This window comes from Pan paniscus, chromosome 21 (assembly GCF_029289425.2).
Source record: "Pan paniscus chromosome 21, NHGRI_mPanPan1-v2.0_pri, whole genome shotgun sequence".
Lineage (NCBI taxonomy): Eukaryota > Metazoa > Chordata > Mammalia > Primates > Hominidae > Pan > Pan paniscus.
Genome location: NC_073270.2, coordinates 1,897,234 through 1,917,808, shown reverse-complemented (window position 1 = coordinate 1,917,808; position 20,575 = coordinate 1,897,234). Strand labels below are relative to the sequence as shown.

Genomic DNA, 20,575 nt, shown 5'->3' with positions numbered 1-20,575 from the left:
CTAAGGAGACACAACTAAATGTAATGTGGGAGCCTGGATGGGATCCTGGAACAGAAAAGGGATATTAAGGAGAAACTGAGGAAATCTGAATGAAGTATGGGCTTTTCAGTTAATAATGACAGTATGGCTCATTCATTGTGACGTATGTACCATGCCCTAATATAAGATTTTTTGGTTTTAATATGTATCATACCCTAATATAAGATTTTCTGGTTTTGGTTTTCGGGTTTTTTTACAGACAGGGTCTTGCTCTGTCACCCACACTAGAGTACAGTGGTGCGATCATAGCTCACTGAAGCCCCAAACTCCTGGGCTCAAGTAATCCTTCCACCTCAGCCTCCTGAGTAACTAGGACTACTGGTATGCCATGACACCCAGCTAAATTTTTTATTTTTATTTTTGTAGGAAGAGGGCCTTGCTCTGTTGCCCAGGCTGGTCTCAAACTCTTGGCCTTAAGTGATCCTCCTACCTCGGACTCCCAAAGTGCTGGGATTACAGGTGTAAGCCACCTCGCCTGGCCTATAAGATGTTAATAATAGGAGAAACTGGGTGTGGGGTATGCAGGCACTCTCTGTACTATCTTTGCAATGATTCTCACATCTAAAACTGTCCTAAAATAAAAGGCTGACTTTAAAAAAAAAAAAAAAAAAGTCAGGGAAGAGTCAGCCCAGGGCTGCTGCAGTCTCTATGGTATCATCAATGTTTCAGGTTCCTTCCAGCCTCATGTTGCTTCATCCTTATCATGTGTCTTCATCCTGAAGGTCACTTCTTGATCCTAGATGGCTGCTGGGGCTGCTGCCATAATGCCTGAGTTCCATATAGGAAGAAGGAGAAAGAAGAGCAAGTGGGCTTTCCTCCCAGATGCATTGGCCCCCTCTAGGGATAGTCCTCAGAAGTCTCTCACTGAATAACTTCCACTCTCTGGGAAAATTTCCTGGGTTAGGAAGCTTATTTCTAATTATCACCAGGACCTGTTTACCCCAGATGAACAGGGTCCCCAGGCACTTGGCAGATCACAGATTTCTTTCCCAACCAATTGTCACATTTGGCCTTGGCAACAGCATCAATGGCCCAGGAGGGGGCTGAGTAAACTGAGCCACCAGTAGCTGTAAGTGAGGCTGGGAATAAAGTCTTACTTAGCTAGATATATCACCATTGGGAATAAAATCAGGGTTTGGTCAACAAAAAACAGGAAAAGAAGGGAATTGCATAGGCAATCAGCAGTCTATCAGGTGCTATTACAATTCCATCTTAAAGATGAACAAAACTGAGGCTTAGAGAGGTTGAGTGATTTGCCCATAGTCTGAGGACTAGGCCAAGAGGAAAACACATTTGAAGTCAGAAACTATGAGTCTTAAGCCTGCATCCCTAAGCATTAAGCTATGCGGCCATATCATCAATGCAACAATATTCATTAATTAATGATATGGTTGATGTTGCTTTGCTAAACCAGAGTTGCCACCAGCAGTGTGAATGTGGGACACTCAATTGCGATGCCATTTTGTTTGGGTTTGTCACCCACTTCCACCCAACTCTGCATGCTGATGATGGCTTTGTTCTCCCACCATTTGGCACCGTTTCACCCATGGTGAAATTTCTCCCCACCCTGTACTTCTGCATCACTGGCCTTCACTTAGCAGGAATTCATCTTTACATATCAAAGCCACCTCTGCCATTTTCTCCTCTGATTACAATGGTAAAGTGTAGTGGGCAAGATCACAGGCTCGCTGTTAACATTGCTTCAAGTGACTTAACCTTAACCTCTCTGCGCCTTGACTGCCTGATCTGTGAAATGGGGATGCTGATGGCATTTATCTTATAGGGTTGTTGTGAGGATTAAATAAAATTTTTAAAAATAGATAAAAAATGCAAAGCATAGTGCCTGGGCCGTAGTTAGTTCTCAACAAATGCTATTCTTTGCTGCCAGTGTGATCCCAAGTCCAAACGCAAGCTCAGGCAGGACTTACCTGTGGCTCTGCAGATGATTCATGATATGCTTGAGTTACATGTTTAGGATTATCATCAAAATGAAAGCAAACAGTTTAAAAATTCCTCTGGAGAACTCATTAGCCACTACCCCCAATTCACCCTCCTTAAATTTAGAGCAAAAAGCAACAGTTTTTTAGATCTGGCCCAGACTCTAGTTCTGCCATGAACTTGTGGTATGACCCTGCACAAGACTCTGTCCCTCTCTGGGCTCAGTTTACTCAGCCCCCTCCTGGGCCATTGATGCTGTTGCCAAGGCCAAATGTGACAATTGGTTGGGAAAGAAATCTGTGATCTGCCAAGTGCCTGGGGACCCTGTTCATCTGGGGTAAACAGGTCCTGGTGATAATTAGAAATAAGCTTCCTAACCCAGGAAATTTTCCCTCTGAGGGCTGGGATTTGCAGGGCCCAGCTCTCCCGGGTCTGTCCTAAACCTGTTGTGTGGCTTTAAGTAAAGCCCTTCCTCTCTCTGATCCTTAGTGTCCCCATCTGCTTACTGAGGTGCCCCCTGGCTCCATCCCAGACAGAGAAGTTAAGTGATTTGCCCAAGGTCACACGGCAGTACATCATGAAGAACCAGACTCTGGTCCAGTGCTCTTTCTGCCCAGAACTACTCCACAGAGGGTCACTGCTCCATTGCACAGTCTCCCCTTAACCCCCAGCAATGCTGTCTCCCTAGCCACCACATTGGCCAAGGTGAACTGGGTGGCAAACACCGAAAAACTGACTAACCAAGGAGCCCAGCAGTGGATTTATTGAAAGGCATTTCCAGGATGAGGGAAGAGCAAACCCCCAAAACGAGTACTCTTGTGGGAAGAACAGGAAAAGGCATCTCTGGGGAGCTCAGGGGCAGGGCCTGTGGCTTTCCTCTCTAGGGTGCTGGCCAGGAATGATGCATCTCCAGCCACTCTCTGTCTGTGTGCCCCATTCAAGTTTCAAATTTCCAATAGAGACTGTTGAGTGCCCAGCCTGCCGTCAGGTGTCTGTTAACACCAGTGAATCAGCTATGGTCAGAGGATTGCGTGCACAATTCAGACATGGCCAGTGGGAACATCACAGTGATAACCACCCCAGTTTGTGTCCATGACACACATTCCCACCTCCAGGCATGTGCACAAGCCATTGCCTTCCTCTAGAGGGAAACAGGAAGTAGTTCTCAGAACTGGGAACAGAAATAAATGCATATTTTCATTTTCACAAACCTGCCTGTGGGTTTACCATTTATAAGCACTGTGATACTCAGAGCCTGGCTTTAGGTGGTTGCACAGGCAGGGATTTGGAGGGAAATGAACTAATTTTGTTTTCCCAGAAATGCATGCATGCCTTGCTCAGCCTACAAACGTCTGTCTCTAAGAAAACCAAACTTTCTCACCCTGGGAGGCTCGGCCCTGTTGCCCCTTCCAGCAGGCACAACCAAACTCACACACTAGAAATGGTGATCATGATGATAACACAACTAGCTAACATTTTCTCAGTCACTCTACTAGGTATCTGACCTGCATCTCTCCTGTAATAGGAGGTATTATTCATAGCCCCGTTTTATGGGTGAGAAAACTGGGACTCAGAGAGCTTGAGTAACATATTCAAGGTCACACAGCTTAGTGAGAAGCAGAGCCGGAATTTGAATCCTCATATAGTTAGAGCTGCAAGGGCCCCCCCAAACACAACAAGAACACAAGACCCTTTAGCAGATGGGGAAGCTGAGGCCCATGCAGAGGAAGAGGTTGGATACATGCATTCACAGTGCTCCCACCAAGAGTTTCACCTTCATTAGCTCATTGACCATTGCAGGAAAGCAACCCCACTCCCATCTTACACATGTGGACACTACAGCTCAGCAAAGGGGAGTCCCTCAACCAGCATCACATAGCTGGTGAGTGGCAGAGTTGGGATTCTAGCCAGGCCCAAGGTTGTGATTTTTCCTCTCTTCCCTGGGGTCTCAGATTCAGGCCTGGCTCGTGCACCCTTGGCCCATGCTCTGCTGTGGGGGTGAGGGCCTGCACCAGTGGGGAGCCTGCCTGAACTCGCTGCTTGGGGAGCCGAGGGTAGATAGTGGGTAGCCAGGAGCTGGCTCTCTGGGAGTCCTGATGAGCAGGGGTTGGCAGAGGGGCAGGTACTACAGCCTCCTAAGAGAGGAGAGGCTGGGACTCACGAGACCTCCAGAGCTGGGACAGTTTCTGCCTGATGTCGCCTCCCTTCAGGAACCAGGCCTCAAGTCCTCTGTGCTCTCTGAGCCTCAGTTTCCCCATATGTACATGGGGGGGGTGGGCTTAGTGGTTGCCAAGCACTCTTTTAGCTCTTACACTGTAGGGTTCTAGTATGCCCGTATCAGTCATCTATTGCTACATAACAAATTATCACAAACTTAGTGACTTAGCACCCATTTATTTTCTTACAGTTTCTGCAGGTCAGAAGCCCTGGCATGAAATGATTGGCTTCTCTGCTTAGGTCTCACCAGGCTGAAATCACCGTGTCAGCTAGGCTGTGATCCTTTGTGCGGCTCAGGGTCCACTCTAAGTTCCTTTGGTTGTCAGCACAGGTCAACTTCTTGCGGTTGCCGGTCTGAGGTGCATGTTTCCTTGCCAGCTGGGAGCTGGAGGGCCACTCTCAGTTCCTAGAGGTCACCTCGGGTCCTAGCCTTCTTTCATGTCCCTACTTTCCCCACATCCCACATCCAATACATCCCGTTGGCTCCACATTCGGGGCAGATCCAGAAAGATCCAGAATCCCACACCCCTCAGCCCCCACCGCCTCCACCCCAGTCCAACTCCTTCATCTCCTGCCAGGACTATTACAGTAGCCTCCTCCCTGCAGCCCTGCAGCCCATTCTCCACTTGGTAGCTGGAGATGGGGGAAGGTGTTAAAATGCAAGTCTGATCCTGTCCCACCTCTGCTCAGATTCCTCCCACGGGTTCTCAGAGGAAAAACCAATGTCCTCAGCCAGGTGCAGTGGCTCTCACCTGTAATCCCAACACTTCAGGAGGCTGAGGTGGGCGGATCACCTGACGTCAGGCATTTGAGACCAGCCTGGCCAACATGGCAAAACCCCATCTCTACAAAAATATAAAATGGGCGTGGGGGCACGTGCCTGTAGTCCCAGCTACTTGGGAGGCTAAGCCGGGGAATTACTTTAACGCAGGAGGCAGAGGTTGCAGTGAGCCGAGATTGTGTCACTGCACTCCAGCCTGGGTGACAGAGCGAGACTCCATGTCAAAAGAAAAAAAAACCAATGTCCTCACCATGATGTATGTGACCCTATACCCTCTAGCCTCATTCCACATGGAGCACACCTCCTACCCCTCTCCCCTCACGTCCTTCACTCCCTCCTTGATGGCCTCCATGCTGTTCCTCAAACACTCCAGGCACATACTGACTCTGTTTCCTCAGCCCAGAACACTCTTCCCTACAGACACCCCTTACCTCCTTCTGGCCTCTCCTGAAATATCACCGAGCCGGTGACGCCTTATCTGACCATCCTGTTTAAAAGCATGAGATCTGCTTCTAATAAAGTTACCCTTACCACGAGGTCTAGCAATTCCACTCCGTGGTAGTTACCCAAGAGAAATGAAAATATGCATCCACACAAAGAGTTGTTCACAAATGTTTATAGTAGCTTTATTTGTAATAGCCAAGAAATGGGAACAACCTGTATGTCCGTCAACAAGTTGGATGAATAAACAAAATACAGTGCATCCACACTGTGGAATACTACTCGTCAGTAAAAAGGAACAAGCTACAGATACACTTAGCAACACGGGTGAATCTCAATCAAGTCCATGATGCTGACTGAGAGAAGCCAGATTCCATTTGCATGAACTCTGGAAAAGACAAAGCTGATCTACAGTGAAAGAAAACTGATCTGTAGTTTCTTTGGGTGGGAGCGGGTGGGAGTCAGGGGTTGACTGTGAGGGGGCGTGAAGGAACATGGTGGGATGATACAGGAATTCTAGCACTTGTTTGTAGTGCCATACAACCGTCAAAATGCATCCAACTGTACACCTAAAATGGGCCAATTTTATTGTTTATCAATTCAACCTCAATAAAAAAAGGAAAAAACATCTCTAGTTCCCCATCCTTCCCTGCTTCATTTTTCTCCTTAGCATTTTCACTCTGGCAAGTATTGTCTGTGTCCCCTCTGGAATGTCAGCTTCTCGAGGGCAGGGATGTTTATCTGTTTTGTTTTCTGTTGCATCTTCAGTTCCTAGAAGAGTGTTTGGCACACAGTAGGTGCTCAATGGATATTGATGAATGAAGGAATGAATTCAGTCCCTGCAGGCTGATTCATTGACAGGGATGGCTGTTTTGGAGTGTCCATACACCCACCTGGAGGCTGCAGAACAAAGGCGAGATGGGAGGGCCTGTGAGACTGTGGGCAGTGGCATCATTCCATCTGAGGCCGTGTCATTGCTCAGGCATTTGGACGACGCCATTCCCGGGGCGGTGTCATGCCCACCAACCACCTTGGCGGGTGGCCCAGCCCAGAACCTGATGTGCGTTAGCTGGGATTTCCTTTGGGTGCTGTGTGTGTGGAAACCCAAATATGACCGTAGAGGGTGGAGCCACAAAACCAAGCTGGGCAGAGCCCACAGTGTGGCATGAGGTTGCCCGGGGGCGGTAGCTGGCTGGGCCTGCAGGCTTGCTTGTCTGTCTCTGTTTCAGGTTTCTTGTCTACTTTCACTTTACTTTAAATGTATTTTTATTTTTTCTGCACAGATAACACATTCACATGATTCAAAATTCAAAAGGTGTGCAAAGTAAATAGTGAGTCTTGCCTCCCACCCTTGAGCCCAACCCTCGGGTTCCCCTCCCCAGGGGCAGCCAGCATGCAGGGTTCCCAGGATAATTCTCCAGGGTTCTGTGCCAGTACAAGAGCACATGGACATGCGTTCCTGCTTCCACAAGCAGCAGCACACTGTGGGTATCATGCCACAACGTGTTTTGTTCACTGACCTGTGTTGTGTATCTTGTGATTCCACATCAGGTGTTTGCAGGATGTCTTTTGAGGGCTGCCTAGGATTCCCTTGCATACCTGGGCCTGAGTTTCTTTAGCCATTTCTCAAATAATTTCCAATTATTTGCTATTGTAAACAATGATATAATAAATAACTTAAATGCTTGGTATATGGGGGTAATTTTACATGTAAGTTGTTACTTGCCCACATTTAAACGGTGAGAGAATAACATGCCAAACATTTTTTGCAGCCTCACTAATCAGGAGAACTTGGAAGCTTTGGCCCCACTGAGTCCGAGATCCTGGATTACAGCAGACTGGGCAGGGCCTCTCCATTTACCTCCGTCCCACCCCTGATTTGCCAACAGGAACACTGGAGACACAGACAGGGAGTGACACACCTACCCAGGGACACAACACATGCCAGCGGGGCTTGGACCCCAGAGGGGTGAGTGCCGGGGGCCTCTGCCCTCCCTGCTGTAACCTCAGTCACGTGGCTTCCCGCTTCTGAGACTACGCTGGAGGAAATGGGAACCACGCCCACTTCATCATGACGCCCCCTCCCAGGAACGAACTCCCCTGGAGCAGCTGGCTCTGTACTGGACACACAGTTGGTGCTTGGGGCTTGGTAAGTGTTCATTAGCTAGTTTATATATACATTATTCTTCCAATGGTTTAGATGTGTAAATATTGACAACAAATTACCTTTTTTTGAGACGGAGTCTTGCTCTATTGCCCAGGCTGGAGAGCAGTGGCACAATCTCGGCTCAGTGCAACCTCAGCTTCCGGGCTCAAGCGATTCTCCTGCCTCAGCCTCCCGAGTAGCTGGGACTACAGGTGCTCGCCACCATGCCTGGTGAATTTTTGGATTTTTAGTAGTGATGGGGTTTCACCATGTTGGCCAGGCTGGTCTTGAACTCCTGACCTCATGATCCACCCACCTGGGCCTCCCAAAATGCTGGGATTACAGGTGTAAGCCACTGTGCCCAGCCTACAAATTACATTTTTTAAAACCTGTGCAATGTATACAATGCTAGTCCCGATAGTGCCCCAGTGCCCAGGATTAAGGGATTTGTCCTATTAGCAGACACTGAGGTGGGGGTGGCCCAGCAATCCACACAGTATAGAAGTAGCAAAGGTGGGATTTGAACCCAGGCCACCTGGCTCCAGGTGCTCATAGTCATCACATCTTATCAGAGACCCGGGGCACTGGTGGTTAAGGGAGGGCACTGTTTGATAGTGAGACCACACACACACACACACACACACAAACACACACACGTGCACGCAGTGACAGGACAGGGCTGGGCAAGACTTGGGCCTGAATCATAACTGCAATGTAACCTCAGTGAGGCAGTTGTCATCTCTGAGCCTCAGTGTCCCCACCAGTAAAGTAGCTACTGAGCAGGGGTGAAATTAGAAACAAACCAAGAAAAAGATTTGCAAGCTGCAAGAGCTGCAGGCCTGTAGAGGATTAACGGATTTATCCTGCCAGTGGACACTGAGGGAGGAGGGACAATAGGTGGGGAGGGAAGTCTGGGACATCCAGCAGGTCCTGTTTGCCCTTAAGAACCTTCCAGGACTGCCTGGCCCAGCTGTCAGGTGGCCTTGATCCCAGCCCAGCACCAGGCTGGCAGGCTCCAGACAAAGCCCCCTGGCTCCAGCTTGGCACCCCAGGGAGGGTAGGGGCCCAAGCTAGGGGCTGAGCTAGGCTATTTTCAAACGCCAGAAGGCCAAAGAGAAGGCCCCAGCTCCCTTCTTCCTACATAGGCCCCCTCCACAGCCTGGAGTACTCCTTTCCTGTCCTAGAACCTCCCTAGAGACCACAAATGCCTCACAGCTCAACTGGAGAAACCAAGGAACAGAAAGGATCGCCCAGCTAGAACTTGAACCCAGACCTCCTAATTTCCAGGAGCTAGTTCTTTCCAGCATTCACTCACTCATTTTCACTCATTTCTTTATTCACAAATGTTTATGGAATGCCTACTCTTCCCCTGAGGCTGAGGACACAGCCTAGAGCAAGGCCAAGTCCCTGCCTGCTGAGCTGCACTCTAGTGAGAGATCCAGAAGAGAAACAGACAATGTGGCCTCTGGTTAATATAAGCCAGGAGGTGATATGTGCTAGGAAGAGAAATAAACCAGGCCAGGGAAGTAGAGACTGCTGGATGCTGACTGCTTAGCTGGAGGGGCAGGGGGGTTGTGGTGGGTTGGTAGGGAAGGCCCCTTTGAAGAGGCAGAGATGGAAATGAAGTGACAGAATGAGTCATCAGAATATCTGGGTAGGATCGATACTAGTAAAGGCAATGGCAAGTGCAAAGGCCCTGAGGTAGGAATGTGTCCAGGGTGTTCCTGGAACAGGAAGGAGGCAGCATGGCTGCAGCAGAGTAGGTAAAGGGGAGACTGGAGGAGTAACAAGGTCCCAGATCATGAGGGCCTTGTGGAGCAGTTAGGCCTTTCAGTTTTATTTCAGGCTGCCTGGCAAGACAGACCCTCACATTGTTCAAAGGCTCCAGCAGCCCCACACCATCTGGCCCTGGTGCTTCAGGCCCAGCCCCACCCACCTTCTCTGTGTTCCTGGAATCTACTCCTCCCACCACAGGGCCTTCGCACATGCCCTCCATCTAGAATCATTTTCCACTCCTATCTTTCTTCTCCTCGTTGTCTCCTACCTACCCTTCACATCTCAGCTTAAATATCTTTGGCTTCTCAGATCAACCCGCCAGGTCAGCAATCTCTCCTTCCGGAATCTACTCTCAATGGTCATAAAATTATTAGGATGATCAATTAACGTCTGTCCACAACCTAGGCTGCGAGCTTCACAAGAGCAGGTGTTTTGGTCCATTTTGTTCACTGCAATATCTCGGGGTGGGATCAGTAGTTGGTACATAGGAGGCCTCAATAAATATGTGCTGCGTTTGTAAACAAATGAGTAGCACAAACACTTTATAAAGATCATCTCGTTTCATTCAATTTTATCCAATTTACAGAAGCTCAGAGAATGAGGCAACTTGACTAAGGTCAGACAGCAAGGGCGGAAGAGCCAGGACTGCAGCCCAGATTTTTTTTTATCTCCAAAACTGAGAACTGTCCCTAGTTCTTTACCTGCACACACAGGTAAGTTGTTTGAAAATCAGCTACAATAATTCCTCCATATCTGTACTCATGCCCTGTGTAATGTGACTAAGAGATGGATTCTAAGCCAGGCGCCGTGCCTCACGCCTATAATCCCAGCACTTTGGGAGGCCAAGGCGGGCAGATCACGAGGTCAAGAGATCGAGACCAGTCTGGCCAATATGGTGAAACCCCGTCTCTACTAAAAATACAAAAATTAGCTGGGCGTGGTGACACGCACCTGTAGTCCCAACTACTCAGGAGGCTGAGGCAGGAGAATTGCTTGAACCAGGAGGCGGAGGTTGCACTGAGCCAAGATCGCGCCACTGAACTCCAGCCTGGGCGATGGAGCCAGGCAAGCCGGGCTTGTTTTCAAAGAACAAAAACAAAACCGAGAGAGAGAGAGAGAGAGAGAGTCTATTTCTCCATCCTTTGAATCTGACTTGACATGTCACTTGGGCTATTAGGACATTTATAATCTTGACACAAGTAGAGGCTCAAAATGCACTGTGCGTTGGAGCTTACCTTCTCTTGCTGAATGTGGAACCCTGAGGTCACCATAAGAATGAGCCCAAGCCAGCCTCATCAAAGCAAATGGAGGCACCCCAGCAAACAGCCTGCCAACTGCTAAGCGTGTGAGTGAAGCCCTCCCAGAGCCCCCACCCTCAGCTGACTGCAGCAAGGCAAGTGAACCCAGGTAAAACCAGAACTGCCCAGCTAAGCCCAGGCCAGACTGCCACTTCACACAGGCTAATAAGTGGTTTTAGGCTTCTGGGCTTAGAGTGGTTTGTTATGCAGCAGAGCCTCACTGATCCACATACCTGGTGGACACACCCTCTGCAGACAACACACTCTCAAGAGTACACAGATATGCCTTCATAAATGGCCTCCACAGAAAGTCTGTGGCTGCCACACTGACACACACCCCTTGCAGGCCACACACACACACACATACACACAGCCATCACTCAACCCCAAACACCCCTTTATTTATACAACTTTCCTGGCCACTTGCATGTCAATGTCAATGCCTATCTGGGAATGGGTGAGTCAATACTGCCCAAGCTCTATGTCCCTGGCACTGCCCAGCCCAGGTTTGGGCGTGGAAAAGGCACCCAGTAGATTTGTGTTGAATGAACGGATGAATAAAGCGAAGGGCATGGAATGAGCCAGAGGTTAGCACCAGTGGGTAGACAGGAGAGGACGAGGCAGATACAGGATGAGGTGGGGACAGGAGCTGGGCATCTGGATGTGAGAGACAGTGCAGTGTGTGGTTAAGAACCCAACTGCATGGGTTCAAATACTGCCTCTGCCGCTTATTAGCTGTGTGACCCTGGCCTTGGACTCTCCTGGCCTTAGTTTCCCCATCTATGAAATTGTGATAAAAATATGACCCCTTTCAATGGGTCTTTGGGAGGATTTGATGGGACAATACATGGAAGTTCTTTGCACAGCCCTTGGAACATAACAGCCGTTTACTACCCTTACCCACCAAGACCCTCGTCGTCCTATGGTACTTCCTCTGGGAAACCCGCTCCCCAGCTCCCCTTGCTCCGCTGCAATCCACAGCCTCCGCTCTATCCCACAGCTCTTGTGAGCCCCTCAAGGGATGGGGAGATCATTGCTCTATACCCAGCAGCCACAACACAGCCCCAGACAACATGGTTAAGGAGTGATTGCAGAATGACAAAATGATCCTCATTTTACAAATAAGTAAATCTGGGCTCCCTGAGGTCCTGAGATTCCTAGAGGTGCTGAGGTGTTCCCCGGTAAATGCAGAGGCTGGGGGTGTGCAGCTTCAGTTTTCATCCCTCTTGGAAACCCACATGGGCAGGGATATCCCCTATTTGGCTACCTTCCCACTCTGCCTAGCACAGCTCCTGGCACACAGTGGATGCTCACAAATCTTTATTTTACAGATTGTATTTGAGATTCTATTTTTAAAATTGGCTCCAATTTTTTTTAAATGGATGGGGATGCTTCTTTAAAAGCACTTGAAGAGTTTCAGGATGTGTAATGTTAACTATGGGGAGACTGAGGGTGTCAAAGAATTAAGAGAATTAAGGATGGGTTAAGAGGAAACAGCAAATGAAAAAAAGCAAAGCGAGTAGTAACTCCAGGAAGAACAAAGAGTTGTACAAGAAAGGAAATGTAACCAAAATATATGACTTGGCTTGAAAGGAAACAGTATTTATATAGTCATAATATGAATAACACTAAAATCCACTTCACAAAAAATTGTGATAAATGCCAATTGAAAGGGGGGAACCAAAAGCTAAATCTTTCCTGATAATAATGATTATGAGAAGAAAAAGTTTGACTGCTCACTGGGTGATGTTCATTATTCTCAGCCTTTTACATCTTGAATCCATATAACAATCCAATAACCTCAGCACTATTATTATCACCCTCATTTTACAAATGAGAAAACTGAGGCCCAAGGAGGTTAAGTTACTGCCCAAGGTCATACAGCCAGAAAGAGGAAGGGCTGGGATCCAAAGCCAGGCAGCCAGGCAGTGGAGGCCACACTAGGAAAACATCAGACCAGAAAGTCAGTCAATATGTGCCTAAAATTGGTCAGACACACTGGCTCACGCCTGTAATCCCAGCACTGTGGGAAGCCAAGGTGGGTGGATCACTTGAGGTCAGGAATTCAAGACCAGCCTGGTCAACATGGTGAAACCCCATCTCTACAAAAAATACAAAAATCAGCCAGGCGTGGTGGCACACACCTGTAGTCCCAGCTACTTAGGTGGCTGAGGCAGGAGAATCGCTTGAACCTGGGAGGCAGGGGTTACAGTGAGCCAAGATCACACCACTGCACTCCAGCCGGGGCAACAGAGCAAGATTCTATCTCAAAAAATAAATAAATAAATAAATATATATATATGTATGTATATATATATGTGTGTCTGTGTCTGTGTGTGTGTGTGTGTGTGTGTGTGTGTGTGTATGCCTAAAATTGATCAAGAAAACAGCAGGAAAAGCAAGTTATTTAAAAATATGGAGGAAAGTACCAGAAGAAATAGTTTAAGAAGTTGTAAGTGGTTGCTTTTGGGGAGCGAGGCTGATGTAGAGGAAAGGACAAGGGATGCTGCTTGTTATTACTGATATATATGGATATAAAAATATGTCCATGGTGGGCAGGCAGGAATCGGCAGGAGAGCGATGCAAGGAAACTTTCTGAGGTGATAATGCTTGATACCCTGATAGGGGTTTGGGGTACAGTATGCATTTGTCTAAATTCAGCAAATGGCACCTTTAAGATCTGTGCATTTCATTCCATGTAAATGTTACCTAGGGAGGAACAAGACAAACAAATATTGAATTCTAGCTAATGGCATGCACACTAAAGTGACTTTAAGGGAAGTGTACTGATATTTGCAACTTACTTTGAAAAGCTTTATTAAAAAATAAGTTGTATTAAAAAAATAAGTTGTATTAATGGATGGAGAGATGGGTAGATTCCTGATAGAGCAAATATAGTGAAATATTAACAAGTGTGCATTAGTAGGTGGGTATATGAATGTTCACTGTATAATTCTTTCAACTCTATGTTTGAAATTTTTCTTAATAAAATGTTGGAAGAAATATATGAGTGAATTATCTGAAAAATAATATTACCTTTTATTTTATTTTTATTCTACTTTAAGTTCTGAGATACATGTGCAGAATGTGCAGGTTTGTTACATAGATATGTATGTGCCATGGTGGTTTGCTGTACCCATCAACCAATATTACCTTTTAAAAAACCTGGATGGGGTGTTCACTCCTTTTTTTTTTTTTTTTTGAGAGGGAGTCTTGCTTTGTCACCCAGGCTGGAGGGCAGTGGTGCGATCTTGGCTCACTGCAACCTCCACCTCCAGGGTTCAAGCGAATCTCATGCCTCAGCCTCCCAAGTAGCTGGGATTATAGGTGTCCGCCACTATGCCTAGCTAATTTTTAGTAGAGACGGGATTTCACCACGTTGTCCAGGCTGGTCTCAAACTCCTGGTTTCAAGTGATCCGCCTGCCTTGGCCTCCCAAAGTGCTGGGATTACAGACGTGAGCCACCGCACCCGGCCGGGTGTTCAGCCCACCCAGATGGACCAGCCTGGATGGACCAGCACAACTGTAAGCCCTCCTATATGCACATCTAATTGGCAGCCAGCTGCAGCCATGCTCTCACCTATATCCTATGACCCTACCCTGGGGTCCTAGAGTCAAGGACCTATAGCCAAATTCCTCAACCCTTTCCTGGTCCCCTGTACACAGGATATCAGGTAAGATGGGGGTGGGGGGGTCTCCTTAAATGTTTCAGTAGCAGGAACAGAACTATTTAACCAAGGACAGGGAACAGGCCTCTGCAGCTACACTCCATCCTCTGCCAAAAGGGTAAACTGAGGTCTGTGGGGGAGGGGGCTGCCTTTCCCAGGGCCCATCCACCTTCATGATAGAAGTGAGCAGCCAGGTTGCCTGGTTCCCAAATCCACGTGTATATAATTAGCTGGTGGGAAATGGATCAGAGAGCAGATCTCATCTCTGCCTAATTAGGGGCTAGGCAGCTGGGGCCAGGCTGGCCTGGGGGAGCTGCTTCGGAGGGCTGGGCAGCCCCAGGAGACAGGGCAGCAGCTGCAGGCCCTCCGAGGGCTCACACTCCAACTGGAGGCAGAACAATAGAGGGGCTGTTTCCACAGATCCCCAAGGCTGCAGGGTTGGGGGAGGGAGGAGTGCAAAAGCCCCCCGCCCTGCTCCCTCCACAGAGGCCTGCAGGGAAGGCGGGAGGCTCCAGAATCCTGGAACAGGGGGAGCCCTCCCAAGACCAAGCCATAGCCATTGGAGAAGACTCAATCTGGCACCTTCCCCACTTTCAAGAATCCCTCCCTGCTCTCTCCCCAACAGACCCTCCCAGTGGATTTATGGAAAGGCATTCTCTTTTCAGCTATCCCCTGGTCCAGCTCCTCGGAACAGCTCTGGTTTTAGGGCAGAAGTCCCTAAGTAAACCTGCTTTACATTCTATGATTATTTATGTGCTGAATGTTTAGTTGCCCATTCTCTTCTCCAGACTAGGACAGGGGCCATGTCTGTCTTATCCACTGCTGGGCACCCAGTAGATGCTCAGTAATAAAGTGACCAGAAGAAAAGGGTGCCAAGATGAGGAAGAGTGGTAGGGTACATGCTGGGAGAACCAGGAATCCAGACTGTGATGTGTCTGGCAGGCAAGAGTGTGACCCCAGGCTGTCCTGCAGACCTGCTATGTGACAGTCTACAAGTCGCTATCCTTCCCTGAGCTCAACCTCCTGCTCTGACAATATATCTGGTCCTCAAAAGGCTACCTTGAGGATTCAAGCACTGTACCCTCCTTCAGAAACAAGGTGTCACCCACCAGTCCTGTGACCTGAACCTCAATTTCTTCACATGTAAAATGCAGCCAGCCCATCCACCTTCTTGGGTTACTCGGAGGCTGCCAGGTCACAGCAAGGGGCAATGACTAGCCCTGAATTCTAGCAGGGTTGCCTAGGAAATCTAGTCTTTGACACCTCAAAGGGCACCACGTCTGCAGATCCTGCCTGGATTCTCTCTCCTGACACCATCACTCCTTCAGCATGGGGACCCTGGAGGCCCAGCTCCTGCATTGTCAAAACTGCTGGGCACCATGGGGGGTTGTGGGTAGGTCACCACCCTCCTCATGCTTGTCTCCCCACCAGTATCATGAGCTCCAGTCTCATGAGCTGGAACACCATCTTCTTCTAGAACCCAATTTTCCCTTCTTTCCCCAAACTGCCCAGGCCCATCCCAGGCCCCTGGGGGCTAGTTGTAGACAGGCAGACAGACAGAGAGATGGACAGCTGGGCTGATCTGGATGTTTGTCAACAGTCCAACGGAAATCTCCTCTTTATGCTTAAAATAAAACCTACATCAAACCTGTCACCAGGGCCCCCATTAGAGCTTCCTGTTTCTGAGTGCTGCAGCCAAGGCAGCCTGTGAAAGGAAGCGCCACCCACCCCCTCTCCATGCCCACCGTGGGGCACCAGAGAGGCCACCCCCGCTTACGCCCTTTGTAGGCCCAGCCCTAGCCCTAGCTGCTCCACTAGCCAAGGTGGGGTGTCCTAGTAGGTAACTGACCTGGAGGGAGACTGGAAGAAGCTGAGGCCTCGAAGCCCAGTGCCAGCCCCTTCCTTCCCCTCTCCCCAGGTATTGGAATATAGCATGAAGGGCCCAGAATGCACCAGTGCCCCAACCCAAGGAGGACTGTGCTGCGTAACTCTCCCACTGAGGCCCAGAGGGAAACTGGCTTGTCCAAGATCACCAGGGAGGCCACTCATTTTGTGCCGTCCACCTCGTCTCTCTTCCTTCAAAACTCCCACTTCTCATCCTCACTCTATGGTCTGTGTGACCTCAAGTTCAGATTTGCCCTCTCCGAGCTTCCTGCCCCCTTGGGAACTGGGCAGGGCTTGGATGGAACACTCCTGGTTGGGGAGAGTCTATGCACCCCATCGGCCTTTCCCCTGCAGGCTCCCTTTCTGGTGCAGGGGAAAGACCCCATTCTTAACTCCCAGCTCTATTCCAGCTCACTCATGGCTGGATCTCAGTTTCCTCCTCGATGAGGCAGGCCTGCTAGCCTTCCACGAGAGTTATGAGAACCCACCACGGGGACATGTCTCCAGCCAGGCCAGCCGCTATCATCATGCCCCACCACTAGACCTCGGGGTGAACAATTACTGTTTTGATGGCCCCACCCCAAGACTTCTCTCACCCTTTCTCTTGTGGCACAGAAGAGTCTGAAGGCCCAGCCCTTGAGAAACAAGCATTTGTGTTTATTAACCAAGGAGAGGGAAGTCAAAGCAATGCAGACTCCTAACCAGTCCCTCCTATAGTCTGCCCACCTAGGCCAGCTGCCAAGGACTAGGAAGAGCAGTGGATAGGCCCCTCCCCACTGCCCCGACCCCAGGGTGAGTTCTGCTGGGTAAGGAAGAGGAAGTCAGCAAAGGACAGAGGCCAAGGAAGGAAGGAGGAAACAGAGCCGCTGGGGAGACAGGATTGAGGAGATCCCTCGGCCCCTCACTCACAGTGGGGAGGGCAAAGCACCGCAAATGCAGCCCCACAAGAGGAACTAAGCAGGAGTACACTCATGTCAAAAACCTTGTATTGGGGGAGGGGAGGAGGGGGTTCTCAGGTGTCCAAAGTCAAGAACAAAACCCTTCGAGAGTCAGTCCTTGCCCAAGAACGCTGGTCCAGCCTCTAAGCCTTTGCCTCCATACCAAGTTCACAACAGGGTGGAGCCTCTGACATGGCCGGCTAGAGAATGGATGCAAGAGAGGTCCAGGGACCACTTGCCTCTGTAAGATCTGTCCTGTGGCGAATTCCAGGCCCAGTGGTGCCTAGCCTTCAGCTGCTGGGCTCTCCCGAGCCTGCCTTAACCCATACAGCCACTTGATCACGCGGGCATTGCGCTCCACCACCGACACGCCATAGGGAACGCGCTCCCGGGCCCGCTCCTCAACAGTAACCGAGCTGCGGCGGGAGCAGCCCCCTTCAGAGCTGCCCGGCCCGGCACTGGGCCCTGCCAGGGACACGATATCCGAGCTGGCCCGTGCCAGGTGGGCCACACCCAACCCTCTCGCCTCCTCCGGGTCCAGGCCGCAGAAGTTAAAAAAGCGCTCAAGATCAGCGGCTGCCCTAGAAAAGCGCTCGCTCAAGTCCGACTTAGAGCGTTGCAAACCCGGCGGCCGGGCTGGGCTGGAGGCGGCGGCAGGGCCGGGTGATGGGCAGGGCCGGGCAGGCGAGGCGGGCAGGGGGCGGACGTCCACTCGGCGGACCGCAGAGGTACTGGGCGGCGGTCGTGGAGGGGTGGCTGGGGGAGGACGGCCGGCTCCCTCTGCCCGTCCAGGAGTGCGGCTGGCCTCGGCAGGGGACACGGGACTATCACACAAGTTGATGAGGCTGCTGAGGATGTCCAGGTCCAGCTGGGGCCGTCGGCAGGGGCCAGGCAGGGCTCGGCGGCTGGGCGTGAGCACTGTGCGGCGAGTCTCAGGGCTAAAGAGTGGCTGTTTGGACAGCAGGGGCTGCACAGGTTCCTGGCGGGTGTTGGCCACATGCAGGCTCTTGACGTACTTGGCCTTGTCGGCCTCCAGGCGCTCCACGGCGCTCGGTTTCCGGACTCCACCATCTGCCGGCCTCCGGAGCAGGTAGCCAGGGACCTTGGTCCGCAGGCGGCAAGGTAGGGCGGGGGCGGACGGGGCTCCGGGGCTCAGCGTGTCCACAGGCATGGCTGCTGCATATCCCGAGGGCTTTAGTCTGAGGAGACCGGAGAAATAAGGAGCCAGAGATCCGGGCAGAAAGTAGGCAGCTGGACACCGGCAACTGCTGCAGTGAAGGAGAGGAAAAAAAAAAAAAAAAAAGCCGAGCGCGCTCAGACAAAGAGGCTCAGCCACCGCTGAGAGGATAAGACGCCTTCCCTATTATAAGGTAGAGACCACGCCCCTCCACAAGGAGCCAATCAGCAGGCACAAGGCAGCAGCTGCGGGGCCTCAGGCCCCACCCACACCCCCTCCCTCCTGCCCCGGGAGAACCAGGCCCAGCTGAGACTAAGAGAGGAAAAAAGGTGCTAGAGAAAAAAGACCTGGGCAACCTGAGCAGAAAAGACAGGGCAAGGCACGAGCTAAAGGGAGCAAGGGAGGCTCCAGGCTCTGTGCTACGCACCAGTCAACTCAACCTCAGGTCCTCTCAACAGCCCCATTTTTTGGATGGAGAAACTGAAGCCCAGAGAGGCAACCAACTTGCTTAACCCAGCGAGTAGATGGCTCTGCCCCTTACCACCAAAAAGGAAGGTGCTGGCACCGGGGTGTAGGGTTAAATGACCAAGAAAAAGGGCTCCAGCCCCACACCCCACCTGGACTCCCCACAGGGAGCCTGGTACCACCTCTACCCCTCACCCATCCAGGCAGGAAGCTGCCCTGTGCCATCCACCCGCCTAGACATGCCAGGCCCCAGGCAAAGGGCAGAGCTTATAGGGAAGGAGCAAAGAAAATCTCCACCCCCGCCCCAGTGGAGTCCAGACATCCGTCAGCTTCCTGAATGGAACTGGATGGCCCACAGTGATCCACAAATGCCTGTCACGTGGAAACATCAGCCCTGAGCTATGCTGTGCTGAGAGAAGCTGGAAATGTCCAAAATCACACAGCCCTGCATGGAGGCATCCGGCAGACCCTCGATCTGCCTGCAGCCATGGAATGGGCACTCACCTGGGAGGAGGGCATACACGTGGATGCACAAGTGTCTACGTGGTCACCCAAGCGTCAGGGCCTGATGCCCCAGACATCAAGCCAACCCTGACCCTGTTTCCAAGGAAGGGCCAAGCCCACAGAGTCACCCCACAAGGCCCCTTGGAGATGGGACAGAAGAAAACCCACATACCAAGTCCCAAACATTCTCATCTGTAAAATGGAGGGGGCAGGTACTTAATCTGGGTGTTCCCCAAGACGGCTTACAGTTCAAGCCATCTAGACCCGTGCTGTCCAGCTCAATAGTCAGCAGCCACATATGGCTATTCAATCTTAACTTTAAATTTAAATGAAATAAAAACATAAAATTCAGTTCCTGAGCTACACTAGTGGCATTTCAAGTTCTCAATAGCCACATGTGGCCAGTTGCCACTGTGTTTGGCAGCACAGAGTACAGCATTTCCATCCATGGTAGGAAGCTACATTGGACAGCCCCACCTAGACATCCAAAAATCCAGAAGGGAGTGAGTCTGGATTGGGGTGGGGAGGCAGGGATCTCTGCTGGGTGCCATCCTCCCTATAACCTCCCACAAGCCTGTGGGTTGTTGTGCAGATGGAGAAACTGAGACTCAGAGAAGTGACTTTCCCAGGTCCCAGAATAGATAAATAAGGCACTGATTTCAATACCACATCCTGTTTCTCCCTGGCGCTCCTGACCCCCTCCCAGCACTATTCCTTTTCTCCTTATCCCCTGCACAAGTAACTCTATTTGTGTATGGTTGTTTTACTCTTTGTTGTCCCCATCCCCCTAAAATATCAGCTCCATGAGGGCAGGGGTGTGTGTGGGGGGGTGGGGGTTGGCTATTTTGTTCACTATACCCCAGTTTCAAGATACTGCCCTAGACACATACTAGGGCAGAATATTCAATAAAAATTTATTGAACTGAAATATTTATGGGAGCTAGATGTGAACTGGGTGATCAGGGATGAACTAGAGACATCTAGGTACCCTGCCTGCTGCAGGCATATGGGTCCAAGGTGGTAGGTGTATTGTTCCAGGAAGCTGGAAATCCAGGAGTACATAAAAACTCTAGATTCTTAACTGTCAGCATATTCAATAATAATGATTAAAACATTGCATATACAGCAAACAAAATATGTCTGCAAACATATCTGTCCCCTCCTCCTCCATCTGGCCCCCAACCACCAGCTGGAGACCTCCGCAGCAGCCATGAGTTGGGAATAGATCCTTGGGTGCTGCTCCCAAGGCAGGAGAGATGGAGTGGATGGGAAAGGAAGCCTCGCTCCACCAGGGCCGACCCCC

At 50.3% G+C, this 20,575-nt stretch overlaps 1 protein-coding gene across 11 annotated transcripts in view; it reads right to left on the bottom strand.

Moving 5' to 3' along the window:
* The window catches only part of FAM110A (family with sequence similarity 110 member A), a 331,582-nt gene that overhangs the window by 156,271 nt on the left and 154,736 nt on the right, over nucleotides 1-20,575 (bottom strand). For 4 of the 11 annotated variants that reach the window (XM_055104552.2, XM_034947256.3, XM_024926941.4 and 1 more), the window contains one exon: nucleotides 16,825-18,394. The exons of 5 other annotated variants lie outside the window; for them this stretch is intronic. In XM_055104552.2, the coding sequence (XP_054960527.2) occupies nucleotides 17,410-18,394 (985 nt within the window). In that variant the 3' untranslated portion in view covers nucleotides 16,825-17,409. Of the gene's footprint in view, nucleotides 1-16,824; nucleotides 18,395-20,575 lie in introns of those variants that run through there. 2 more of the 11 variants (XM_034947259.3, XM_034947255.3) reach the window with 1 other exon arrangement.